The following is a 25825-nucleotide window of genomic DNA, read 5'->3' as shown; positions in this document are numbered from 1 at the left end:
AATCAGAAAGTGGTTTTGGCACGTAAAACCCCATAGTTTAATTAACTTACTAAGCAAGACATCATGATTTATAGAATCGAAGGCTTTTGAAAAGTCGACAAGTACTCCCAATGTTCGCAAACATTCCTCAAAATTATTTGGAATTAGTTCTTTCTGTTCAAGCAAAGCTAGCTGTGTTGACATATTTTTTTGGAAAGCGTACTGATGCTTAGTTATCAAGTTGTGCTTGTCCAGAATGTCTGATATTCTGCAAAAAATATTTTTTACAAGCACTTCGAAAATATAGGGAGGATAGACACAGGCTTATAATTACATAAGGCAGTTTTGTCACCTTTCTTGAACAATGCAACTATTTTTGCCATCTGCATTTTATACGGGAGCACACCGGTAGAAAGGCAGATATTATAAATATGGGCTAGTACTGGAGTGATTATATCTATTACAAATTTTACAGGCTTGATTTTAATGTTATCAGCATCGCAGGAGTTGCTATTATTCAGTGCGGAGAACAATAAAATTACTTCTGAAGTGTTTGTGGGACGCAAAAGAATTGAATGCACACATTTCGTTGTAATGAAACGGCATGCGTTGTCATTCACATTGCATTTCGGTAGATTAGTGAAATAATTATTAAAACAGTCAGCCAACTTCTCGTCAGGTATGCCCGCTCCATCAGAAATTATATGCAACCCTGCCGCTGAATTGGGCACTCTGATCAGCAAAGAATTAAGCCATTGCCATATCTTATTGCTCTCATGGCTGCAAGATGCGAAGGATTGCTTATAAAATGTAGTTTTCGCAGCACATAATTCCTTAGTTAAGCCATTTCAAAATGATTTAAATACTCTTAAATCATCAGGATCCCGAGATGTGATGAATTTATTGAATAACCTGGCCTTTTCTTTGCTCTTTTTAAATAATTGAATAGTTACCCAGCGTTTACATATCCTTAATCGAGCGGATACTTTAGGAACAGAAGAATATGTTTAACATAAAAGATGAATGTTTCCAGAAAAGCACCGTAAGCGCAATCAGCACTTCTAGCAGCAATAACACTGTCCCACACTACGTGACGTAAGTCATCGCGAAAACACACTAGCTGTTCTTCAGTTACAATTTACGAGAAGCAAACTCGTTCTGGTGATCTTTTATCTTCCCGTTTGACAGTGAGGAATACCGGCATGTGATCACTCAAGCTGTATGAAATAGTGCCACATTTAACACTCTTTGATCCGTAGTTAGTAATAAACAAGTCAAGGCATGCGGACGTATCGCAGGTAATTCTGGTAGGAGTACTGATAACATTGGAACATCCATACGTTTTTAAAAGCAATTCAAAATCATGTGTGATATTGCAGTCAACCAGCATGTTTATACTGAAATCGCCACTACAAGTCAATTTATACTGTAATTCAACCATGTAAAAAGAGAAAAAAGCCTTGGAGATTGCCTCGTGGTGGTCTGTAGATAACAGAATAAACAATGTGCGTGTAACACAGACAATACCTCGTAGTCATCGTTAACACAAGAAAATTTTTGAACACAGTTGACATTAAATGAATCACACACAATTAGGCTAACCCCGCCACCGTGCGAGTTCATTCTTAATCGTGTAAAGCACTCATACTTTGGCAGACACCGGGGACCGTAAAATCACTGTACCACGTTTCAGAAAGCATTATGAAATCAAAACGAAAGTTTAGGCTGCTGAAAAAAATGTCAAGTTCATCCTTTTTATTTTGCACCAACTGGCAGTTGATATGTATGCATCTTATCAATCCACCGTTTTGTGAGCTTGCATTATCACGAAGATCCGACAGAGACATTTTGTTAGAGTGTCCCAACATCATCATTTCAACTACAACTTACTTTAGCTCCTATGCTCAAAAAGCGATCTTATCCAAATCTGCAGGCGACTTTATCAAGTGTGCGCGATCGCCCTCACTCTTTCTTATAAACACTTTTCCAGCGCGGTGTCATGCAAAGCGAAATTATTTACACACGCCCATTCTTTCCCAGCTCTTAGGAGCATTCGATTCTGCACAGTCAGGTTTTCCATAATAAACATTTCATGCTGAGCACCTGACAAAACCCTCATTTTCTTCAGCCATTATTCCCTTGTTGACTGGTTGGAAAAGCGAATCATAATGCCGGGAGGCCTGTTGCCTCTGGTCTGAAGCTGGTGAGTCAAGGTAACAGTTTGTTCAGTCAAAGGGGCAAGTTGCAGTTTTGATGCAATGACATTCATTTTATCTATAAGACACACGTTGTTGTCTTGTTTAACACCGTGAACCTCAATATTTAGTTTCCTGCTGTGGTACTCAAGTTAATTTATCGAGGAGCGCACTGAAAGCAATTCTGCGCTCATGTTTTGCACCTCTAGTTTGCAAACTTTGTTCTTGAGCGCCTTTAGTTCATGGTTATGCTTCGCAACGGTCTCAAGAATTTTGTCATACTTGGTTGATAACAGACTCACCGATTCCTCAATATTTACCGTTTGCTTGAGGGGCAGTAATTCATCAAGTTTCCTGCTTATCTCGACCAGCATCGTGGCTATTTTGCCATCAGTTTCCTTTGGCACAGACAAGCTCTGTCCCGCTTTGCCCCTACGACATGAGGAGCAACGCCAAGATTTCCTATAGTCTTCCCCTTTACATCGGTACGTGCTCTCAGAAACTCCGGAGCATGCAGTTCCGATATGATAATAGGCTGAACACTCGGAGCATTCCATAAATTCGTCATCGTCCTTAAAGGCACTGTGACTCTTGCCACACTCTGATTCACTTGAAGGGCCCATGACGACGAATAGCAATCAGTCATTATATAAATGCAAGAAAATAAGGCAGAAGTTTCAATCACAGAGATGGTTCAATGGCAGCAGCAGCAGCAACAAGAAAAAGTACGATCGAACATGTACACAATTAACAGAAAAAGACCATGTGTAAGAAGTGCAAACCTGTAAAAGGTTGCAGAGCCACGTTAGAGTGCCGTCTGTATTCTTTTGCCACTGCTGCCAAATGACCAGGAAAATACAGCTCAACCGATATAAGTAGCAGCAGAAGGAGACCCTTGTGACCTGTCTGCAGGATGCACGTGATTCACGGTGAAGGATTGCCAGGCGCCAGGTAGATGAACTAGTCTTTAGGCACGAGGAGTAGCAGATTATCGTGTGCGTGCTCCTTCCATCCAAGTGGTCCGGCAATCCTGTCTTCAGATCAAAAAGATGGCCCCAAGCTGGTAGGCACGCAACAAAGAAAAATCTAAAAATCTGTAAAATATGGCCTATTTAGTTAACTCCATCGGTTAACATACACATTAACAGTAGGAAGAAGCATACTGATCTAAACAACCTTCTTGGTTGATGCCAGCTAGTGGCAAATTGCAGCCTTACATGGATATCTTGCATAAAACGACATGCATGGCAACAGCAGCGTTGAAATGGGGGAGCAGGCCTCTCTTTCAAAACGGTGTTTGAGGAAAACGTAAATTCGCACTCTGCTTGTTAGCTCCATGTACTGCGCACAACTGCAAGGTTTGGCTGACATATTCACAGCAGCATATGCTATCTTTTGAATGTGTTTTTCAACCAAGCCCAAGGGCGAGTTCAGGACCCAGTGCTGCATGTTCTGGATCGGAAGAACAGATGCGTACTGTGTACTCTATAACTTGGTTGCAGAAAATGAGATTTTAATGGGCTAAGTCAAGGTCTACAACTAAAATGTGGGACTCATTGTTAAAGTGTTATGTTACAGCATTAATTGCTGCAGTAGTAAACATCCCAAGAACACACCTTTTCTCAAAGGTCAAAGACATGCAATTTATCATCCTTATTAACTGTATATAATACAGTTCTTGGAAGATAAAAACTAGTTTTGTTGTGCACATGTCGTAACATCTTCCCCCAAACCAAAAGATTCATTGATACATCTTGGTTCTTTTCTCACTGATGGTTCAGGAGTCCAGTGGGGCCAGTGTGCCTCTGCATGTTTCTTACATGGGCTGCATTCAAAAGAATAAAGGATTTAACCTCTGTCTACTGTGTATTAGGATTTATGTGTATGTCTGCAATTGAGGTGCTCTTGCAGGAGTGAGAATGAATAGAAGTGATGAAGGTATATATTTGGACCAAGGCATGTTCATTGTACCCAAATGGAAAACTTGAGAAATATGGTCAAAAAGCAATATTGTAAACATAATCAAGAAAACTAGAGCTACCAAACTTCAATTGAAGTAAGCAGGACAAGTGTGTTGGCAAAGGAAAGCCGCCAAAGATTCATTTAACAAAAGCCAAGGAATAGTACTAGCAGTAGTGTACCAAAAGTTGGCTGAGAAAATAGAAGGCCTATTGTTATTTGTCTTGGCATTTATGTTTACCCAATGAGACTAAATAGAAGCAAAATACAGTTTCAGTGGTCTCTTTCTACCATGCATGCTTGTAGCAAACAAATTTAATTTCCTTCGTGACTTTTGAATCTTGCTTATTAGTTATATAAGTGAATGAGGAGCCTGATGTTAAAATTGTGTGGCTTGTGATTGTATGTTATAAACAAAAGTCATAATTCGCTAATCCAGTTACCTTTTATATGGTCCTGTTACAGGGAGGCATCATGACTTCTTACCAACAGTCAAGCACGACCAGTTGCAGCAGAGCCTCCTTTACTATTGTGACCATTGCGACTTTGCGACTGCCAGACTGTGTGCTTTCCTTAGTCACAAGCGCAAGCACCCGGGTGAGAAGCCACTTCATTGGCCCTACTTCTTTCAGAGCTTTTCGTACAAGAGCAGCTTCAAGTTGCAACAGTGCAGGCCACTCATGTGAATTGATGCATGAGAACACGGGTCACAATACCACAGTAAAGAAAAACTCCAGCCACGTCAGTAAATCTGATGGACTAAATAAAACTGGAGCTAGGATTCTAAATGTGTGTGCATTAAACTGTATGGGATTCTGGTGCATCAAGGAGCCTGAGTACCTTATGTTGTTATAAACTGGAATTGCAACGTTACACTACGGGACATCCAGCACCATCTGCCTTTTTCACGGTGGGACGGCGCATGTGCCCTGCCCTAGCAGATTAGTTGCAAAATGTCTTGGAAGGGATGCGCGCATGGCCCGATTTCAAAGGAAAGTTTGCTGAAAAAAAACAAAAAAACAATGCACAGACGTACATTGCTACAAACACTCATGCCTTGTTCCACATAGCAACTGCACTAGTAGCTTTATGTCGGTGCTATGCCAAAAACGTTTGTAGTGCAGGACTGTGATTTCATTTTAAACAGAAAGCAGCAAGGCCTTCATCCAGACTGCATCGTGAACCACTGTAGTTGCTGCCTTTTGTTGAGGGCTAGCCAGTTTGTGAAAAAACTACCGTGACACTTCGAAAACTTTATGTTACTGACAAAGTCTTCTTGCAGCGTCAGCCCTTATTTGCTGCTGGTGGCAGGGCCTGCCTGGCTTCACGTAGTCATTTAAGGCACGATAATGCTGAGTTGATACAATACTGACAAGGCGCTGACGTCAACGATTGGCCGAATATTCAGCACATGGTTTCGCTCAGACCATTTTATCATACCAGCCCGACAATGACGCAACCGATAAGCGCGAGCTGTCGTAGTGGAAAGGGCTTGTTGACGGCATCGAAAAAATCAGCGTGCCAACCATCGGTCGTGCAATTTGCCATGAAAGCAACAGCTGCAGCACCTTCGCTTGTGTTTAGTTAATCATGCTCAAAATTAGTCGGAACATGCATTCGAAGTGGAAATGCACCAGTTCAGCACTCTCATGCTGTGCACATCAAGTTTGAGCCAATGTTGATTCCGTTTAGCGAAGGTTAGGCTTGGTGCCTTTGAGTTCGTACATACACCCGCTGCTGTTGGACCTGAACTTAAGGGGGGACGCGGGTCTTAAGAGGCCGAAAATCACGAAAAAACTGGTTTTTTGAAGATAATATTTTTGATATCTTGAACTCTTGTTGCACAAATTTTTGAAGTTTTTAGTTTCATGGTTCAGTAGTTTTGCCAAAAACTAATTTATATGATCTATTTGAGCAGGATCTTAGCCAGAATTTACTCTAAAACTGCATTTTCTCACTGCGCGCAGAAGCCATTGAAGACATGCTATTGAGGTCATCTTGGCCTCATTTGAAAGAGTGGCCCTTCAACTTTAATTTCCCGCCACCCTAGTCTCTGCTTGTTCATTGGTTTTCTAGCAAAACGCGTCCTTGTGATGTACTAGTGCGTGCTCGTATTGGCTGCTTGACGCAGCGAGCCATCCGATTGGCCTAGCGGCTTTTCCGTCGTGTGCTTCACGGCGCCGGAGTGAGCACATGCGTATGCCATTTTGTTTTGCTGTCTCCAACGGAGCAAGCAGTCATGGCTCGAGGAGTGAAGAAGTTCCGCAGCAAGCACAAATTTGGGAAGCGGATAAAGCGGTCGTTGGCGGCAAACTTCAAGAAGTGCCTCACAACGACTGAGGATGCCCAAGAATACGGACGTGTCATGCTTGGTGGTGTAGTTGCCAAGCCGGCCGAGCTCTCCGCGCTCGGTGTAATAGACGCCGGCCCAGCTATTCTGTCGGCTACCGATAGCACTGCAGACAGTGGCTGTGTGCGCCACGGCACGCAAATTCTGCAAGCTCCACAGCTACAAGACATCCGAGGAAAAGCAGCAATGAAACCTCAGCAGATGCCGTCCCTTCCGGCAATGGAATCAAAACAGCTTCCTCGCCGAATGCGCCGATGCCGCGGCTCCCCCGCCTGATACTACGACATTCACAATCCGCCTTTTGCGATGCATTGTGGCGCCATCGTGCGGTGGCCACGAGAAACAATTTGGCAGGTGCCGCTGCACGCCGCGACATCCGCCCCACACAAGGCTCGCGACCAAACAAGCAGCATGTGAGACAAGATCGAAACAGTGTGAACGCGCGGTAGTATTATTTTGTCATCGTCAGCTAACCATCTAGCCCGCTGGTGAATGCTTTATACTCGAGGTTTCTTCAGCGTGAAGAACAGCTGGAAGAACAGCTTCGGCAATGCTTTACAAGCTGCTCCTTGGCCTGAAACTGCTGCGCCTGTGGTATAAAGTGAATAAGTAATAAAACAATATGAGCATGCGCAAAAACGCATGACTCGAATAGGGCATAAGGTGTAGTTCTTAAGTCGAATATCACGTTTCACCACTGCATGTCTTGGTTTATAGTGTGCCACAGTGCTAGGCACACATACATGCGCAGGCAGTGGGGAGGCCAACAGAATGCCAAGTTGCATACGTTATGTACCCACGTAAAGTGTGTGTACGTCTACAAAAATGCAAAAAAAAATGGTCAGTAGACCAAAATCGGTGATACCCCCTGTTTGTGGGGCGCCTGTCTTCTTAGAACGCGCCGTGGCGCTGACATAGCGGTCGACTACGTCCTTTCTTTGAACTGGTGCATATACACAAACAGCGTCGGTATTGTCACGTAGTAGTGACGGCAAAGAACGCAGTAGCAATACTGTGAATGCCAAAACTAACTTTTATTAGCCGAATGTGTGCCCACAAAAACAGCCTACACTTAAATCACGACGATAGCGGCGAACACAATCGGCGATCAGTGAAATCGTTGAAAAGCGCGTCAGCTTTTATGAGCCATCGAACACTTGAGAGTAATCGCTGGTGCCCGCATGTCTTCCAGAAAGTTCTACACCATTCGCGTCATGCATACATGCAATCAGATTACACAAGGTCCGGCTACAACAGACAGTGGATAGAACGATCGATAACATTTGAGAATCTTCCGATACATACGGGCGCGTCCCACGCTGAGCGATAACATTTGTTTGATGGTGAAAAGTGGTCACCCGAAAAAGATAAACAAGTATGCGTGTCAGTATGAAGTCCAGATGTCTGGGCAACAGCAAAGGTGCCCCTGAAATGTGTCAGTCACACAATAGACACGCCACTCGACTCCGGAAGGTGCTGCACAGGAAAATGAGCCTTAGTACATACCGCATTACATCCCAATTCATTAAATGAACATGAAAGCTTCCTGCAAGTATATATTAATTTACTTGGCGCCGAAAAGAATGACGAAACGACAACTGGTAACGATTGCTAACTAGTACTGTCAGCTACTTACAGTGCAAGCTGTTTACCCCGTCAGGCTAGCAGTGCAGGTGAGCTTGGCTCCGACAGATAACTATGCCGACATCACGAGCATTCACTGAGCGTTTATAAAGCTGCAAGTGTGCAAGGTGTGAAGTTGCGAAATGACGGTGTTCTATAGCGACGGACGCATAGAGACGATAGACAAAAAAAAAAAAAACACTTCGCATTTCTTTCAACCAGGTCGCGCGAGATCAGAGATTATTTGTTTTGCTAGCTCAAACATACATTTGCGTCCTCGTAGAGATTATTCGTGTGAGTTAGTAATGACAAAAACAGAGAGGTAAACTGCATATGCCGATACATACCTGTCACAAAGTGCGTCCCTAATCCAGGCTTCGCGGCGCTGCCGATCGTGTTTTAGTGACAGAGATTGGAAAATCCGCATTGCCCTGCTGGGAGGGTCACGGGAGGTGCAGCTGTAAACGAGACACGACTCTGGCGTTGTGCCAAATTTTAATGGTAATAATGTTCGAAAGGCGTTCCATGCACGTGGAAGCAAGAATGGCAAGGCTGACAAGTAAAGAAATTTATTGGAGTTCCGGCGAGGATGCGGTACTCGTTGTTCACCCGGCTAGTCCCACATAGGGAATGGAAGGCCTAGCCCACCGGCCCGGTCACGGGCACGCCGGACAGCCAGGATTTGCTTGTCCAGAGCGGGTTCATGCAAACACGAGTCCCACTCCTCCTTGCTGAACTTCGGGTATCTCGACCCGCACTCCCGGAGCATGTGTGCTAGAGTGGAGGTCTACCCGCTGGACGGGCAGGCGTCGTCACGATATACATCAGGCTAAACTGTGTAGAACAGCAAGACGGATATGTGCCGGTCTGTAAGAGTCGAAGAAGAGAAACGGCTGGCACCCTATTCCACTGACAAGTGCAGCGCCTGCCACGGCCATACTTCACTCACTCGGAGGAGAGAGTAGAGTCTGGCCATGCGCCTGCCAAATTGCTTCGGTCCTTAGCCGCTAGGGCACAGCGCATGCGCAGTTCAGCGTCGCAAAAGGCGGATTGTGAGCTTGGAGTCAGTGAATGCTTTGTTGACGTTTGCAAATTGCAAAATCTGCAACAGCAGTGTGAAAATCGTCAAGGGTGAGCTAGATTATGGCCTTGCCATCAAGCTGCTGTTTGTGTGCGCCCTCTGCGGCGTGACGACGTCGCAGTGGAGTTCGCCACGCATCGATGGAGACCAAAAAATAAATTCGTTCAGCGTGAACATGCTCGCAGCGCACGCTGTGCAAGCTACAGGAAACAGGCAAACCGCGCTAAATGACATGTTTGCAACAATGAACATTGCACATCGCCGCCTGCATACGAAAACGTGGCAAACGTACATGAAGATGAAGTTGACGCCCTCTGCGACCGGCGCTGCCGAGAAACTGACAAGCGAGTATGCATGTTCGGTTCGTCAACTCTACGTGGAAGTAAACTTAAAACTATCCGGGCAAGATCACGGTGTCTTACGAGGGGTCCTGGATGACTCGGGAACATTCGTCACACATCGGCGTCGGCTCCGTTATCGAGCTCTTCAGCGGCCTTATTTTGGACTATGTTGTCCTGAGTAACTTCTGTGCTGGGTGTGAATCAGGCCCTACGGAAGGTGACCCCTCTCACGAAAAGTAGAAGGAGAGCCATTTGTGCCAGAAAAATACAGCAAAGAAAGCTGGCGAGATGGAAGTAGAGGCTGTGCTCATCTTGTTCAGGAGGCCCCTGGAGCGACACAACCTCTGATACACAACTATGCTATCGGATCGAGACAGCTGAACATACCTTGCTCTACAAGAAGACAAGGTATACGGCTACATCTCCATTGAGAAAGAGGACTGTAGCAGCCACTTAAAGAAGCGGATGGGAACTACTCTGCGCAACTTGGTCGCTAAGTACAAAAGCCCTGGCTCGGAGAGCCTCAGTGGGGAAGGCCGGCTGACAGGCGATCTCATTAATAAATTGAGTTCCTATTATGGCTGGGCCCTGAAGACACACAAGGATGTCGATACCATGCAGATGGCTGTGATGGTCACATACCATCATATCACTTCGAGTGATACAGTGGCCAACCACACCGTTTGCCCAACAGGGCTCAACTCTTGGTGTCAGCAGAACGCTGTAGAGGCTAGGACCGAGCCTACACCAAAACGTTCCCGCCTCCTTACGTCTGTAAGGCCTTGCTTCCAGTATACCAGAGACTTTCTGATAAGAAATAGCTTCAGCGCTGTTTACGGGGCAAAACACAGAACAGCATTGAGTGCTTGCACTCCATGATATGGGCACGTGCACCGAAGGAGCGACATGGCGCATTGTTCAGCGTCGAAGCTGCGATAGCTGAGGCAGTTATGAAATTTAATGCCGGCAATGAAGGAAGCTCTGGCGACATATTGAAAGAGCTTGGGCTCAACCCTAGCTCCCTCAGTACGAAGCGCATGACCGAAAAAGATGGCCGTCGCTGTGTGGCATCAGCCCGCAAGCGCTCATCAGCCGAAAACTTGCAGCAGACCTTGAGAGAGGGGCACGTCAGTGCAGCCAAGCAGTGGGATTATATGCCTGGGACTTACGAGTCAATTCTGAGTGTAAATGTGGAAGTAGCTATTACTGTATAGCACTGAGTAAAGTTTCTTTCTTTCTCATTTTTCTCAATACATAGTTTTTGGTCACTTTGCTTATTTGCTGCATCAGTATTTTTGGATCTAGGACAGCTAGAGCTTTATTATTTTTATTTTTGCAGCATGAAGCTGAATGTGTTGGAAAAGCAACGCTGAGAGCAGATTTTTAATGTTCTACTCCAAAATTTTTTTTATTTGCGTTTACATTTGCTCTTATTATTTGATACTGTGAACACAGAACTTCCATGGGCTGTAAAATGACAAATAATTGTTCAATTTAGTGTTGCTATCCTTATGCATTGCAGTAAACGTCTATACGTTGTCTACAACTTTCTCTTTAGCAGTTAAATTTTAATTTTCCAGCAAACAATAGGAAGTAATTACTAATTATGTCGGCAGCTACTATTTATATGCAAAATATAATTGGATATTCAGAATTGGCACAAAAAACTGAATGAGCATATGCAGTGTCATCAGATTTGATCAAGAAATAACATAGGCTAGCTCGTGATGTGTGTAGTGCGCGACACGGTGTGGTGGTTGGAGAGGAGAAGAAGCAGACAAGTAGTGCGCGCGCCGAGGCGAATTCCATGCTGGATGGAAAACGACAATCGAAGTCGACAGTCGAAGAGCGTCCCGCGCGTGAATACACGGCGCAAGAAAAGAAACTGAAAGAAAAAAAGCCAATCCAATCTAAAGAAACGACGGAGCTTCAAGCAGCCAATGAGCAAACGACGAATTGGCCAGAGCGGCAGAAAAGCGAGGCGAACTGGGAGAGGGGGGGGGAGGTCCAGGAAGCGATGCCAGGAGAAGGTCGGCCACCGGACTGGGAGTTGAAGACAGGCCGTCGGGTTCCAGACCCGAGCCACTAGGAGTTCAACCGACTGGGGCCTCCGGCCAAACCGTTCCTGTGTGATCATGAACTGCTGCCTGAGGCCGGCGAGCTTCTGTGCCCTTGGGCAGGACAAAAGCAGTCGGGCTATGGGCCCGAGTTCTACGCCCAGCTGCCTGGCCAGAACGCCGCCGCCATCTGTGCCGCCAAGCCGCCGGTCTTCCCTCTCCAAGCCAGAGCAGCTGCACTCTGGACGCCCGGTCAACGGTCCAACACCCCGACCTTTGGTGAGACCGACAACACTGCTCCCGTCATCCTGTCTCCGCTTCTCCACGTCGAGACTACTATGCACCCTCACAGTCGCAATCAGCCCGGACTCGCATACTGTTAATACCATCCTAGCCCTAAGCGCGTTTTTTGCCATGATGTCTCTTTGAGTGTCTATTTTATGGTTTTTTTATCCTCGTTCTAGTTTTATTAAAAGCTTTTGTGTGTGTTTTTTTGAAACAAACGGCTTTGTCCCCAATTGGGTTCTCTGAGGCGGAGCCTCAGAGAACCGTCTGAGCCTTTAAACACAAGAACCTGCATCACATAGTTCTACAACCCATGTCCCCCCTTAATGATATCCAGTTAAGACAAAGGAACCTATTTATAGTTCAGTTCTGGCCTTAGCGATTTGATATCAACTATTCTTTGCTTCGTTACTTTGCTCGTTACTTTGCTTAGTAACTCAGGGGACCAATTGCAATGCATGCTCACTGACCTAGAGAGGCAAAGCAGAAGAGTGGGTCTAAAAAAATTAATCTGCAGAAAACTAAAGTAATGTTTAACAATTTCGGAAGAGAACAGCGATTTACAATAGGTAGCGAGGCACTGGAAGTGGTAGGGGAATACATCTACTTAGGGCAGGTAGTGACGGCGGATCCGGATCTTGAGACGGAAATAATCAGAAGAATAAAAATGGGCTGGGGTGCGTTTAGCAGGCATTCTCAGATCATGAACAACAGGTTGCCATTATCCCTCAAGGGAAAAGTATATAATAGCTGTGTCTTACCAGTACTCACCTACGGGGCAGAAATCTGGAGGCTTACAAAAAGGGTTCCACTTAAATTGGGGATGACGAAATGATCTATGGAAAGAAGAATGATGGGTATAACGTTAAGGGATAAGAAAAGAGCAGATTGGGTGAGGGAACAAACGCGAGTTAATGACATCGTAGTTGAAATCAAGAAAAAGAAATGGACATGGGCAGGACATGTCATGAGGAGGGAAGATAACCGATAATCATTAAGGGTTACGGACTGGATTCCAAGGGAAGAGAAGCGTAGCAGGGGCCGGCAGAAATTTAGGTGAGCGGATGAGATTAAGAAGTTTGCAGGGACGACATGGCCACAAGTAGTACATGACCGGGGTTGTTGGTGAAGTATGGGAGAAGCCTTTGCACTGCAGTGGGCGTAACCAGGCTAATGATGATGATGATGATTCTTTGCTTCGCATGGCGCATATACAGTAAGTGCGGGAAGCAGCGACACAGCGCTGTGCCAACATCTGTATGTCACCATCCCCGAAGGCTGCCGGTCGCATTCACTATGTAGATGGGTCTGTAAGTGTTGTTATGCGGATACATTTCTTAATTCTAGAGAAGCAGTGTTTACCTCTGCGTCAAACACCAAACCAGAGACTGCATTCGGTACGGCAGCATAAAGAGCTGCCTCGCTCAGTTACCAACGGTGTCAGTGATGGCATCCACGATGGCAACTATACAGTCGCCGACCGTTTACTCGGACCTCACGAGGACTGCGGAAATGTCCGAATAAACAGGTGTCCGAAAAAGCAGATTAAGAAAAAAAATGAAATCCTTTATTTCCACGCACTTATTCGGGCTCGGCAGTAGGCTTGAAGAAATCGTGAATGCGCCGTTGCACGCTGTTCCTTTTACGCGCAATCAGATAAGCCTGACTCTCGGAGAGGGTCGTACGGTCACTATACATAGCATGCATGTACATCATTCAATGATACTCCGCGACTTGCGGTTTACGGTATCGCCATCTTGGGGAACCTATAGGCCTATGCGCGCCCCTGTTGATAAAGTTCCCCAAACTGGCGGAAGCAGACTACAGCAGCGGATGTGACGTCACGTGCATACTATGTATAGACTGCTGAAAGCACAGTCACTGCCTGTACATGCTACGCATGCGACGGCAGCGTAGCACATGGTGCGTCATCTTACGACTCAGAGTCATCGTCCGGCGGTACAGCAGAAACCTGACGAATGATCTCGCCGTCGTCGAGTTCTGCGCATGTCAGTATAGCAGTGTCAGCACCTGTGAAACTGTCAAACGAGGCGGTGTCCGGAATCGCAATGCAACCACTCCGCAGGTCTCGGCAGAACATTTTCCGCGTCAGTAGGCAGCACATCGGAAGGCGACAAATCCTAGGCCTCCTGGCACCCGCTTGCCGGCATTCCCCAGCGCAGTCTGCGCGGGCACTGCAGGCGCCATTAGACACTTGACACTATGTTTGCGTATGCCGCGTTTGATCACCGGAACCCCGACACAGCACACAAAGCAAACACCACCATGCCGACACCAGTCGCGCAAATGAAAAACGTGGCCTACTAACAGCGTCGTGCGCGAAGAAACAAATCAGCTGATGGATTGTCTTGACATGGCTTACTAAGCTGAAACCGGAACTGCTGTAGAGCCACTCTATCGAACCAGGCAGAAACGATGATGATGAGCGGTGATTTGCAGTAGCGCCACTTCGTGGGGCAGCAAGGAGGCTCCTAATAAAACAAAAATGTTCAGCAAGTCGAACCACGCACCAGTCAGTCGGTGCATGGTGCTCTCGATTGAGTTGGCTCAAGGAGTGTCCGAAAAATCAGACGAGAGGTTGCAAGGTGTCCGAACTTTCGGCAGTTGTTATACATTATGGTCCATGGGGAGAATGGCGGTGCCACGAAGCAGACCGAATAATCGAGCACGTCCGAATTTTTCAAGTCCGGAAAATCAGTCGGCGAATGTATACACAGCCTGGAATGAGGGCATATGCGAGCACAGTTTTCTGTAATAATACTTTATGGCATGCGCAAACTGTGAGTATAATGAAGTTAAAGAAAAGCGAATATCAGTAACAGCCTGGACCACAGTTGCTGTTGTTTAAGTGGCTTAGTCACTTATATTGACTTGTCTCAGGCTAGAACAACCCCGAAAAATATCTGTTTTGCTACGTTTTGACATTATTCATACCAGCGATGCACCGTTTCCACACTATTTGAAGCTAACAATGATCTGTGGCTGTAGATGTCAGTGTAAACAAATGTGCTGCTTTGGTGCATCCAATGCAGAAGGCTGCGCTCGGAAGGCTTCTTGAATATATGAAATGCCTAAAGAATGTATAGAAGGAATGCAGAAAGCCAGGGCAAGTGCAGAAATCAGTGACAACAAACCACAAGGCAGGTGCGTCGGAAGACGAAACTCAGTGTGCCTTCATTGGTCGCACTGTTAGCACAACAGCACAATCAGTCCTGCTCACCCAGTAGTCGGCGCGCACTACATGCTTTCCAGGAATGACATGCTGTCCTGGAGAAGCCATTAATAATTGCTCTCCATGAAACGCACAATCGATGCACACTCAACATGGGTGCAGGTACACAAGTCAACTGGTGTGCACAAGTCAACTTGTGTCATGCCCCAGCACCCTTCCAGAATGTTTCGAGCAGCAGGTGGCAGAGGGAAGCACAAGAAAACAAAAAGTCAGTTTTAACAAGGTGTTGCACCACGTTAGGATGTAGTCATGGCCTGCTATGTTTGACGTTGCAAGGTCATTTGTTGTAAGAAGATTGCAGTGCATTTCATTGGCCATGTTCATGTGGTATTCCTTTAAGTATTAATTTGGAAAAATTTTGACAGAACCCATCTCACAATGGATGTCAACGTCAGTGCGATTAGCTTTGAAGCAATCTGGCTAGTGTTCGGTGAATATTCGATATTTTTGAATATATTCAGTTCAGTGTTATGCTGTTTGGTATTTGCTTTGAATCGAATTTCAGTGTTAGAAAATTCGAAATTATTCCGAACGAAAGTGAATTTGAAAATGCACAATCGACAGTTTCAGTTTCAGTGAGTGTTGTATTGTCGATTTTGGTTTCGTATTGTTTTTTATTCGCCATTTCGTCTACCAACATTGCATATGCTGATGGCACTAGTGTTCTCCTGCGTGTATAAACCATTTACACCATTTATTGCTGTTAGTCTGAGTCCTCTTTAGCCTCCTCGTGTTCCTTCTGTGTCGCCAACCTGCAACATCATAGTGGTGACGAGGATTCTTTTTTTCTCATGTGACCCCTGCATGTAACCTGCGCCATGAGTTTCTCAGGGCTCGCTCCGCCACCGCTGTTCCTTCTTGCGCCGTGATCGTATGTTCGAGACACATCTACTCACTTCTGGAGCGTCAAAATTTCCACCAGAGCGTCACAAGGCTCTACTTCTTCATAGCCTGACCCTTGAGGGACAGAGAATTTTCTTCCCCCCGCCAATTCCTTCTGCGGAAACTTGTGCAGCCAGTACAGCCAGTACTGTACAAGTTGTCGAGGATACCATCGCAGCGACAATGGAGCCTGTCCCACTGTCAGTGCATCAACAAGCTGTCACTGCAATAGAGCAATATTTTGCCTCCTCGAGCAACGTTATCGAGGGACAGCATCGTTTTTGCCACCATATGCAACAAACAGATGACCTTATCCAAGAATTTGTAGCTTCTTTGCGATAGCTAGCTCTACCCTAATGCTTCCCTATTATTGAGGGCTCACTGTATGATCAGTTCCTGGATGGCGTTGCTTCTCAACAACTGTGCGAGCTTCTCCTTCTAAAGGGTTCTTCACTTTCATTTTCTTGCACTGTACTCCTCGCCAGCAACTAGAACAAGCACTTAAGAAAAATTTAAACTGTGCAAACTAATGACCACAGAGAAAACATGACACAAGGACAGGCACAGTCCTACAAAAGGCGTCTACAGTCTACAAAAAGCGCTCGACATAAATGGAAATACATACTACCACCAGTATCACGCTGACAGAATTCCCTGCAGAGGGACCAACGTCCAGTTATACACCATGAGTCATCTGCCCCATGTACTTTGCACACCAACAACCATCCGCAGTTGCACCGCATTCCTCCGACTTCGGACATTGCCTCCTGCGCTCATGGGCAAAGGCTGCCAGCAGCCACCAGCCTAATTCTCCTGAGAGGTTGAATATCTTGAACAATTGGCGGCCCCGTTGTTTTCACTGTGGTTCCACCCAGCATCGGGCCTTTTATTTGCACTGCCCTGTGAAAAACCAAAGCTGTTCTTATTGTGGAAGCTTTGGGCATTTTCTTTCGATGTGCAACCAGCAACCAACGTTCTTCAGTTGCTGTTAGAGACGTCGAGGGCGATTCACCTGACGATGACGAAGTTTTAGCTGTTGACATTCTCTCTTTGGCTAGCTCATTTCGTACAGGAATTTTGGTCGATGTTCATGTCCTGAGTACGCCACTGACTTGTGAACTCAGGCTCATCAATTCATTTTTACGGAGAGTATTTTCAAGCAGCACTTTGCTCAAAAGTTCGATCTGTCCATTCCTCCAGTGAAGCTAGTGGATTACTCAAAAAATTATATTCTAGTGCTTCTCTTTGGAAATTTTGTTCAAGAATTGCTTCACACTCCTGCCTTTCTATGTCGTCGATCAAGCTACTTGTGTGCCTTGTGTCGTTGCTATTAAGGCACTAGACCTTTACATTGGAGGGTCCACTATGTTGCCTCGAGACTTTGGCAATGTCGGGCACTGATAAACAACATTTGTCTCCATAGGCAGAAAGTTTTCATTTCTCCCGGGCTAGGGGACCAGCTTTCCGAACCCCACCCATATATGTGCTGCCACGCGTGTTTCACATGTTCATTCCGTAATCATTGTCATCAGATAGGGTGCCCGTTACTACGCATGTTTGACATGCTCATTTCATAATCGTCATCATCAGATTGGGTGCCCATTTGCGAACCGTTTGTGGGTAAAACATGACGTGAACGACGATGGTTGCTGTGGCCGTTTCAGGAAAAGCGCCGTTTGCTGCCTGGAGACTTCTCTCAACTTTCCTCTTGCGACAAATCTATGAACAACTGTTCACTGAAGTGACCGCCTTATATGGGTGTTTGCAAGACCTCATGGTAGGAAACAGTTGTATTTCATAGCCCGAGTCCCCTCACACCACCCAGAGACTGACGTCTCTCAGATGAGCCATGTGACAAGTGGATGAATGGTCCCTTGTTTTAAATTCCTGCGGCTTGTAATGATGTCTGCTTTCATCTGTGCAAGCCTCATGTTTTCGTCTTATACACTAGACAGCAGTGTTTGAGCGTTGACGTCTTGCGTTGGTGGTTACAGGCAGCCAGATGTGTTATTGTCGAAGCTGGAGTCGCTTTTGGCGGCACGGCCACCTGGCGCACAATCTCATCATCCGTAAGCTCTGCACACAACTCTATGTTGTTGCCGGATGGAGAAAGGTGGTGGGAAGGAGAACTGGCCTCCCTGTAATTATAGTTTTCTTAGAACAGGTACGTCATCCCCCATTTTTGGTCTGGTTATAACAATTATCGGTTATAACAATGGAATTTTCATGGTACATGAATATTGTTATAAGTGGGTTTGACCGTATTACCGATGTAACGGTCAATGGTCTATAGGAATGAATTCTATCTTTCTTCCCTTTACCTTTATAAATAAACTCGTTTTATTTTCTGACCAACTGTCTGGTATTCGTCTATCTTTTAAACTTTCTTCTACTGCTTTCAACAGAGCTTCGTTACTTTTTGGACCTAGTTCATTAATCAGCCTAACGAAAACCTCGTCTAGCCCTGTGGCTGCGCGATTCAGAATTTTTTCTGGCATTCTTCCAGTTGAAGTTTGTCAGCACCAGCTCCTTTTCCATCTGGTTCTCTTTCATACTCTTTTTTTTCCTGAAGTACGGTCTCGTCAATGCCTTAGAAAGATTCAGATGTAATTTAATGCCACGACCCCTTCTAGTTTTGTTTCCATCTTCGTCTAGGATATGTTGTTGTATTGTTCCAGGCTTCCTGCCTAATAAGTTTGTGTGGTTCCAAAATATTCTAGGTGCAGCTTTCTATTTCTCACGTATTTCTGACAACCAACGTTCACTTTCGCCTTTTATCTTTGCTTCAACCAGTATTTCAATCATAGACTTTTTCCCCTGCTATATTGCCTATTTTCTGGCTACTTCATCCTGCGGCGACTGCACTTTTTTTGCATGCCTGTGCTGTCGAGATGCTTTCTATCATTCGGCGACCGCTTTTCGTATCTCCCTGTTCCACCAGCTTTTCAGTTTCTTTTTTCCTTTCCAACAAGCATGTTGCTTCTTTTTCCGTATTTCTGTTTTTATTACACTTAAAAACTCACTATATTCCCATGCTTTGCTTGGCCATTTGCCAAGTTTTTTTTTTCACTCTTGCGGCTATATTTGTTATTTGCTCAGCATTCAAATTTGGACTGGCCATTTTGCACTGCTTGCTCTCTTTCCCAACTACATATCCCATTTTCAAAATGATGCGCTTATGGTCACTCCCTAGGCTGCTATACCCTTCCTCGTCAATGACCATTTCTCTCAACTTATCATGCATTCCTTCTGTCATCAGACAGTAACCAATGGTTGATTGCCAGTTTCCCACTTCTCATGTGATCTGCCCTTCACACTTAGGCCCTGTATTCACGATAATGAGGTTGTTTGTCACAAATATCTAGCATTGACTTCCCGTTGTTGTCAGTATAGCCATCTAGATACTGTATGTGGGCATATATGTCACCCAATAGGATAATTTCGGCACCATTCCCGAAACCCCTAATATCGGCACTTTAGACATTCCACTAACTATTGATTTTTCTCTCTGCAATTATTTCTGGTCCACAAATACGTTATGCCCAGCCAAGTTTTCTTTTCACTCATTGTACATGATAACCAAAGATGTTCTCGACATTTTGAATTTGCTCTTTTGCATTTGGCTTCCTGGTGGATAAGCATTCAGACTCCCCCTCCCTTTGTTTCCGATTTAGTTCTGTTGCAGCCTTCCCAAACATAATTCTCAATCACTGGCGGCTCTTCCAAGTCTCTAAGATGCGTTTCTGTCACCGCATACACCCCTATTTGTTCTCTATTTAACTGCTCCTCAATCTCTACTCACTTTTCCTTTCTTATGTTGCCCTGCATGTTTATGTAGCCTATTGCATGCCAAGCCCTCTTTCTTGTTTTCCTCCTTTTTCTCTTATTGACGGCAATGCTGTTCTGAGGTTCCCCTATGGGACCGGCTTCATTACTGCCTACACTGGCCTCCTGATCGCCCGTGGGCCCCCCCCAAAAAAGGAAACATGCAACCATCAAGTCGCCAGCCGACTTCTCGATCAAGCCTGTGATCTAAGTGTATCCCATCGCATTGGAAACGAGCACACCTTCTCGCTTCTCTGTTTACTTCTACAACCTTGAAATCTTTCTCTCGGCTCATTAGCAGCCACTGCTGCTCTTGTACGCCACTGTCATGTACAGGCACATGTGGCGCCGTGCACATCACGATCTGCACCTGAGGGGACAGCTCGCACAAGTCATCTACCCCCTTCGCTTGAATCATAGCGCTGGTCCATTGCTGCAAGTTTTGTTCAGATAATAGAACTTCTGGCTTTATGTTGTCCGAAAAACTAATCTCAAAAATGCGTTGGCTCTATGGGAACCCTGACGGTGCATTTGTGAATTCCGGAATATCCTTTAAGTCTGCGTTTTTGGACTCCGAAAAATCGCTTGGCTACCGTAAATACTTCGTAAACACTATGTGTTTTGTGCCTATTAAGTCACCCTGCCCTAACCTTGCGCAGCTGACGCTTACGTGGCCCGCGTGCCATATATAATTGTTGGTAATCATCTGTGATTGCAATGATGAAGTGCGAGCAGAGATGGCTGCTGACTTCATGCATGCTCTCTTCCTTCCTGGGCTTTCTGTGCCCCTGGTGTTGCATATCACATAGTTTGAGTTAACGGACAGGGGTAATTGGAGATCGTTGCCAGAGGCCGTCCATAGTGCAAAAAAGAAATAGGCAGATGAAGATGTTAAATCTAATTTCCAGAGTCACGGTGAATTGCGTAGCTGTACGAACCATGTGCCCCCACTGTATCAGCATCAATCTTGCCGATGTGAAACAGTGGGACACTAAGTCAAGAGTGAACGACGTTTTTTATTGAATTCGGTCAATGTACTGTCATAAGCAGGAAAAGGGAGAGAGCATTTTGATAAATTCGCCTGCTACTATTGAGAACTAGTGTACATAAAGGCACGCACACATGCCAATACGATACATCTTCCATCCTTGCAGAAAGTTGCTGAAGTTGGTTTAACATATGCTCATTTGTTTAAAGTTAGCATCACACGTTAGTCACTGGGGAGGTCTCAACTGCCATTGGGATCTTCTAAACACCGGGGTGGGCGTGCTTTGTCCCATTACAACTTTTGTGTGTGTATTCACTGACGGTGCCGATGAAAGAATTTGCTCATCTCGCTCGTTGTCAGTGTCGCTCAGTGACAGGTCTGGATATAAACTTTCCCTTGTTGCCAGAAGGTGGCGCCGATTTCGCCGAGTGGTCCTACCGTTTTCTGTTTGAACGAAAAAGGACCGTGGACCCGTTGGCGCTACAACTGTGCCTTTTTGCAACCAACATTTTTCTCGCAGAACAGTGTCACGCTTGAGGGGTGGTAGTGGCCGGTGGTTTTCGAATAGCCTGGCTGTGTTTCGTTACTCGAATGACTGGATGATGTGTGAAATCGGGAAGTAGGGTGTACAGGCGTCTTCCTTGGAGCGATTCGCCAGGAGACCGCCCATTTTCCAAAGTACTTGCTCTATAATTCAACAGACCTAGCCAAAAGTCTTCTTTTGCTTCTTTTTAAGGATCCTTTTTACAATTGGCATGCCCTTCTCGGCTAATCCGTATGAGCTTGGTTATTGTGGTCTTGAGGTCACATGGTCAAAGTCTTACCATGTGGCGAACTGAGCAAATTCTTGACTTGCAAACTGCGGCCCGTTGTCCGTGCATACCTGTGACGGGATGCCGTTATCTTGCAAACATGGCGCTGAGTTTATCAATCACAGATGTTGTTGAAAGGTCATGCAGCTGGTCCACATCTAAAAAATTTGATGTTGCTTGATGTTGCATCGTAAGCACACAGGTAGTGTTTCCCGCCATACTGAAAAATATCAACTCCCATGCGATACTATGCCTGCGATAGCGTCGACTGGAGTATGAGGGGCTCGGCTGGTTGTTTGTAGGCATGCCGCTTACAGATAGTGCACTTTTGTATGAGTGATTCTATATCACAGTTGATACTAGGCCAGTAGACTAATTGCCTTGCACTTGCCTTGCATTTTCCTATGCCCAGATGCCCTTCACTGATTTTTTGTAACATTTCTGCTCGTATTCTTGCTGGGATTACGACTTTCATCCCCTTGAGAAGTATACCATTTACTACTGACAACTCAGAAACCATTGAACTAATCAACCTTACACTGCTTCTCCTTGCACGACACTTTACAGCACTAATTTGAGATACGGGTCACTCACTGTTTCACGTACAATGTGTCGAGCAGTCCTCTAGGAAGTGAGTGACGACACCACGCTGATAGCATGTACAGTAAAACCTGGTTAAATCGTACCCGCTTAAACAGTAGTTTCGTTTTAAAAGTAGTAAAGTCAAATCCCCGACTCAGCGGCCATTGAACATAATGTGTGTTGTATCCGCATAAACCGTACCAGCTTATTGCGTACGCATCAGTTAAAACGTAGCGTTTCAACTTTTCGTCACGCAAACACGGCGGTGTGTCGTCTCCATCGGGCGGCCCGGCAGAACAACAAGCCTCAGAGATAGGAACAATGGCCTCTAAGGGCCCTGTGTATTTGCGCGTGAAGCCACATCAACATCACTTTGACGCCGTGCCAGAGAGCATCATGGCGTCGTGCAAGCGAGGACTCGCGTCATGCCGAAGCTCGGACATATGGCTCGGATAAAAAAAAAACGCCGGGTGCTCAGCATAAAAGAAAAATTAGACATCGTCCGTGCTATCGAACGTGACACGAAGAAGTCGGTGCTGGCACGCGACAGGGATCTGCTGTTGACTACGGTGTGCGGCACTTGGAATGCGAAGAAGTTGCTCGGCAGCGCTGCTGCGACCGCGAAGACATGTCGGCTACGAGGTTCGACTTTTCGCCATCGTTACCTCTGTTGTTGCCGAAGTGTCGATTAGCGACAGTAATGAGGATGACACGGAAAGCGACAGCACGGGCGATTCAGGCCCAACAGTGGCATAAGCTGCACATTACGTCAGCCTCATGAATGCAATTGTCGCGACGAGAACAGGGGCGCAATGACGTGACTCTATTCCTAACGAAAATTATTCCAAACTCCGGCACCCGGCAATGAAAAAGGCGTGCCGGGACTTCTGCAGCAATATACTGCGCGCGTGCATGGAGAATACGTAACGCCAGCAAGGAATCTGCGATTCGAGTGTTCGCCGAGAAGTGGGGACTGGCTGAAAAGCTGGCACGCAGCTTCTGTAAGTTTGAGGCCGCTGTCATCGTGCTAGGCTACTGCGGCGTCAAACGAAAATAACACTTTTGCCGTGTGAAGTGAAAAATACTGCATGTCTATTTCCCCTTTCATCGCACTCTGAGTGCCGTGCTCCGTTTTCAACAGGTAAGTGGGCGATGTCATGCTATTTAGGTTAAACAGTACTACCGTTTAGTACGTACTTTTTCCAAGCTCCGGCCAACTACGGTGTAATGAGGTTTCAGTGTAGCTCAATGTCGGTAATGTCCACAGCGGTACCATCTCCAGGAGCAGGCAATCTTGACAGCATGTCCGTCAGGGTCAGCTGTTTTCCGGGAACGAAAGTGAGTAGTCATACCACAAAAATCTCGGAAAAAAATCGCTGCACCCACGGAGGTATTTCTGATATCGCCTTTCTTGCTATGTGCATAAGAGGGCGATGGTCACATTGAAGTATCACTGAGCAGCCATAAACGAAATGGCGAAATCTTTTGCAGCCGAACGTTAAAGAAAGCGCTTCTTTTTTTATTTGGGAGTACAATTGTTCGAACGCTGTCAAGGCTTTTGAGGCATAGGCATAATCATGTCGCTGCAACAGAGCTGAACTTACGCCGTCCTGTGAAGCATCTGACGTCACCTTTATTTCCCTGTTTGTGTCAAAAATCGCCAACAGTAGGAGCTGCACTGAATGACCTGCATACGTCTTGCCATTCATTTTTGTGCGTCCATTCAGTGTGCAGGTCGTGCTTTATCAGAGATCGCAAAAGCGCAGTTCCCCGCTTCAGGCTGGGTAAGTATTTGCTGAAATAGTTATAATAACACCGAGCATCCTTTGGACAACCTGTTTATTTCATGGTGCTGGCAAGTCAAATACACTAGCAAGTAATGATGGCTCTGACTTGATGCCATCACCGTTAATTATGTCTCCCAAGAACTTAATTTCTTGCAACAATACCTTCGTTTGGGCGAGTTGGTTCTTCTTGACAGTTTTCATAAAAACGTTACAGACGAAGATGAAAGGAGCACATACGACAGGACTGTCATGTGTGTTCCTTCACCTTCGTTGCGAGAATGCACTCGCGAGAATCTATGCTGAGAGAATGAATCTATTGCTGTATGTTCACCTCGGTTCAAATTGCTTTGCATGCGTTTTTGACCCTGAAAAAAGATACCTGCAGACTTCAGTGACCCCTTTGGCAATCTTTTATCAATGGTGGGTGCAATGCATGTGAATGATACAGTCGAAAGCACTTATAACAGGATTCAAGTGCCACGAAAATTCCATTCTTATAACCGATAATTGTTATAACCAGGTTGGATGAAAAAATCAAAATAGGGGGGGGGTGTGTGGCAGAACTGATGCGAGAAAACTAATAGTGGGAGGCCAGTGCCCCTCCCCACCACCTTCCTCCATCCGTCTTCTGATTGTGTTCACTAGTTTAACTGTTTCCTCGGCGCTCTGATCGTATGAAACAAGCCGCGGCTGTTGGCATTAAAGAATGGAGCTGCTATAACAACTGCAAAAAGCTTTCACGGGTGGCAAACCGCCGAGGCATCGCTTTGGTGGCCCCAAAAGGAGCCTTTTAAACATTGCGAGAAGGCTGTCAGCTTGAGAAATCCAGAAGAAATGCTGAGGAGAGATCGCCACAAGCATCTCGACACGTACTTCCCACTGACTTGCTCAAGAAAAACACACGTCCGTCAGCCTTGCTTGCTTTATGCAAAGCTTGCCAATATCCTTCTCCAAAGCATCCAGGTTCTCCACGTAGTGAAGCGAAAGGTCCCTCGCGAAAACAAACCCATACGGGTTCCTCAAAAGAAAAGCCTCGCAGTTGAAGAAAAATTTTCCCTGGCTCTGGGACTTGAACCCGGGACTATCGCCTTTCCAGGGCAGCTGCTCTACTATCTGAGCTAACCAGACAGCAAGTGACATACAGCTTCCCTCCTCCTTGCGAGTTTCTGCAGAACTATTATGTCAAACTCTTGCTTTTGCTTTGAGTTGTCGATAAATTCAACTTCGCTGTGCTATTTGCGAGCTGCCTGGTTAGCTCAGATGATAGAGCGGCTGTCTCGGAAAAGCAGTCGAGTCCTGGACCAGGACGAATTTTTCTTCAATTGCAATGCTTTTCTTTCGAGGAACCCGTATGGGTTTCCTTTGTAGCAATTGCTACGGTTGGGTGGATGTCTCATCTTCCTTTTATTAATTACTTCCCTCCACCTTGCGGGTTTCCACAGAACTATTACGTGAGGGTCTGAATGATCGGCAAGACCTCCCGCGGGAACAATGTAGAGGCAGCCTGCCCTAATGCGTCAGCGTTATCGTCGTGAGTGTCACTGTCGCTATTCGATGCAAGCGCGTTCATGACGATCGTCTCATGAGTTAGAAGCACTTCGTTTCCAAATCTATAGCAGTGCGCTTCCTTTTCACTGGCAACATCGTGCATTGCCGATGACCAGCGGGTGGATCAGCCATGTTCCGTTTCGGCGGAGAGTTGAATGAGGCTGATAAACCGCTTGGCCAGGAACGACTTCGACGCAACGAACAAATACAAGCACGAGGGACTTATTCCGTTAGCAGAATTGCACAGAATAAGCGCCAGAGAATAAAAAATCAACTTT

General features: G+C 45.8%; 1 protein-coding gene across 7 annotated transcripts in view; it reads left to right on the top strand.

Moving 5' to 3' along the window:
• The window catches only part of LOC142590666 (uncharacterized), a 224496-nt gene that overhangs the window by 110117 nt on the left and 88554 nt on the right, over positions 1–25825 (top strand). For all 7 annotated transcript variants that reach the window (XM_075703067.1, XM_075703062.1, XM_075703066.1 and 4 more), the window contains one exon: positions 4599–4730. In XM_075703067.1, coding sequence (XP_075559182.1) covers positions 4599–4730 — 132 coding nt within the window. The remainder of the gene's footprint in view (positions 1–4598; positions 4731–25825) is intronic.

This window comes from Dermacentor variabilis, chromosome 8 (genome assembly GCF_050947875.1).
Source record: "Dermacentor variabilis isolate Ectoservices chromosome 8, ASM5094787v1, whole genome shotgun sequence".
Classification (NCBI taxonomy): domain Eukaryota; kingdom Metazoa; phylum Arthropoda; class Arachnida; order Ixodida; family Ixodidae; genus Dermacentor; species Dermacentor variabilis.
The sequence above is the reverse complement of the archived record's forward strand: the minus strand, read 5'-3'. Positions and strand labels throughout refer to the sequence as shown.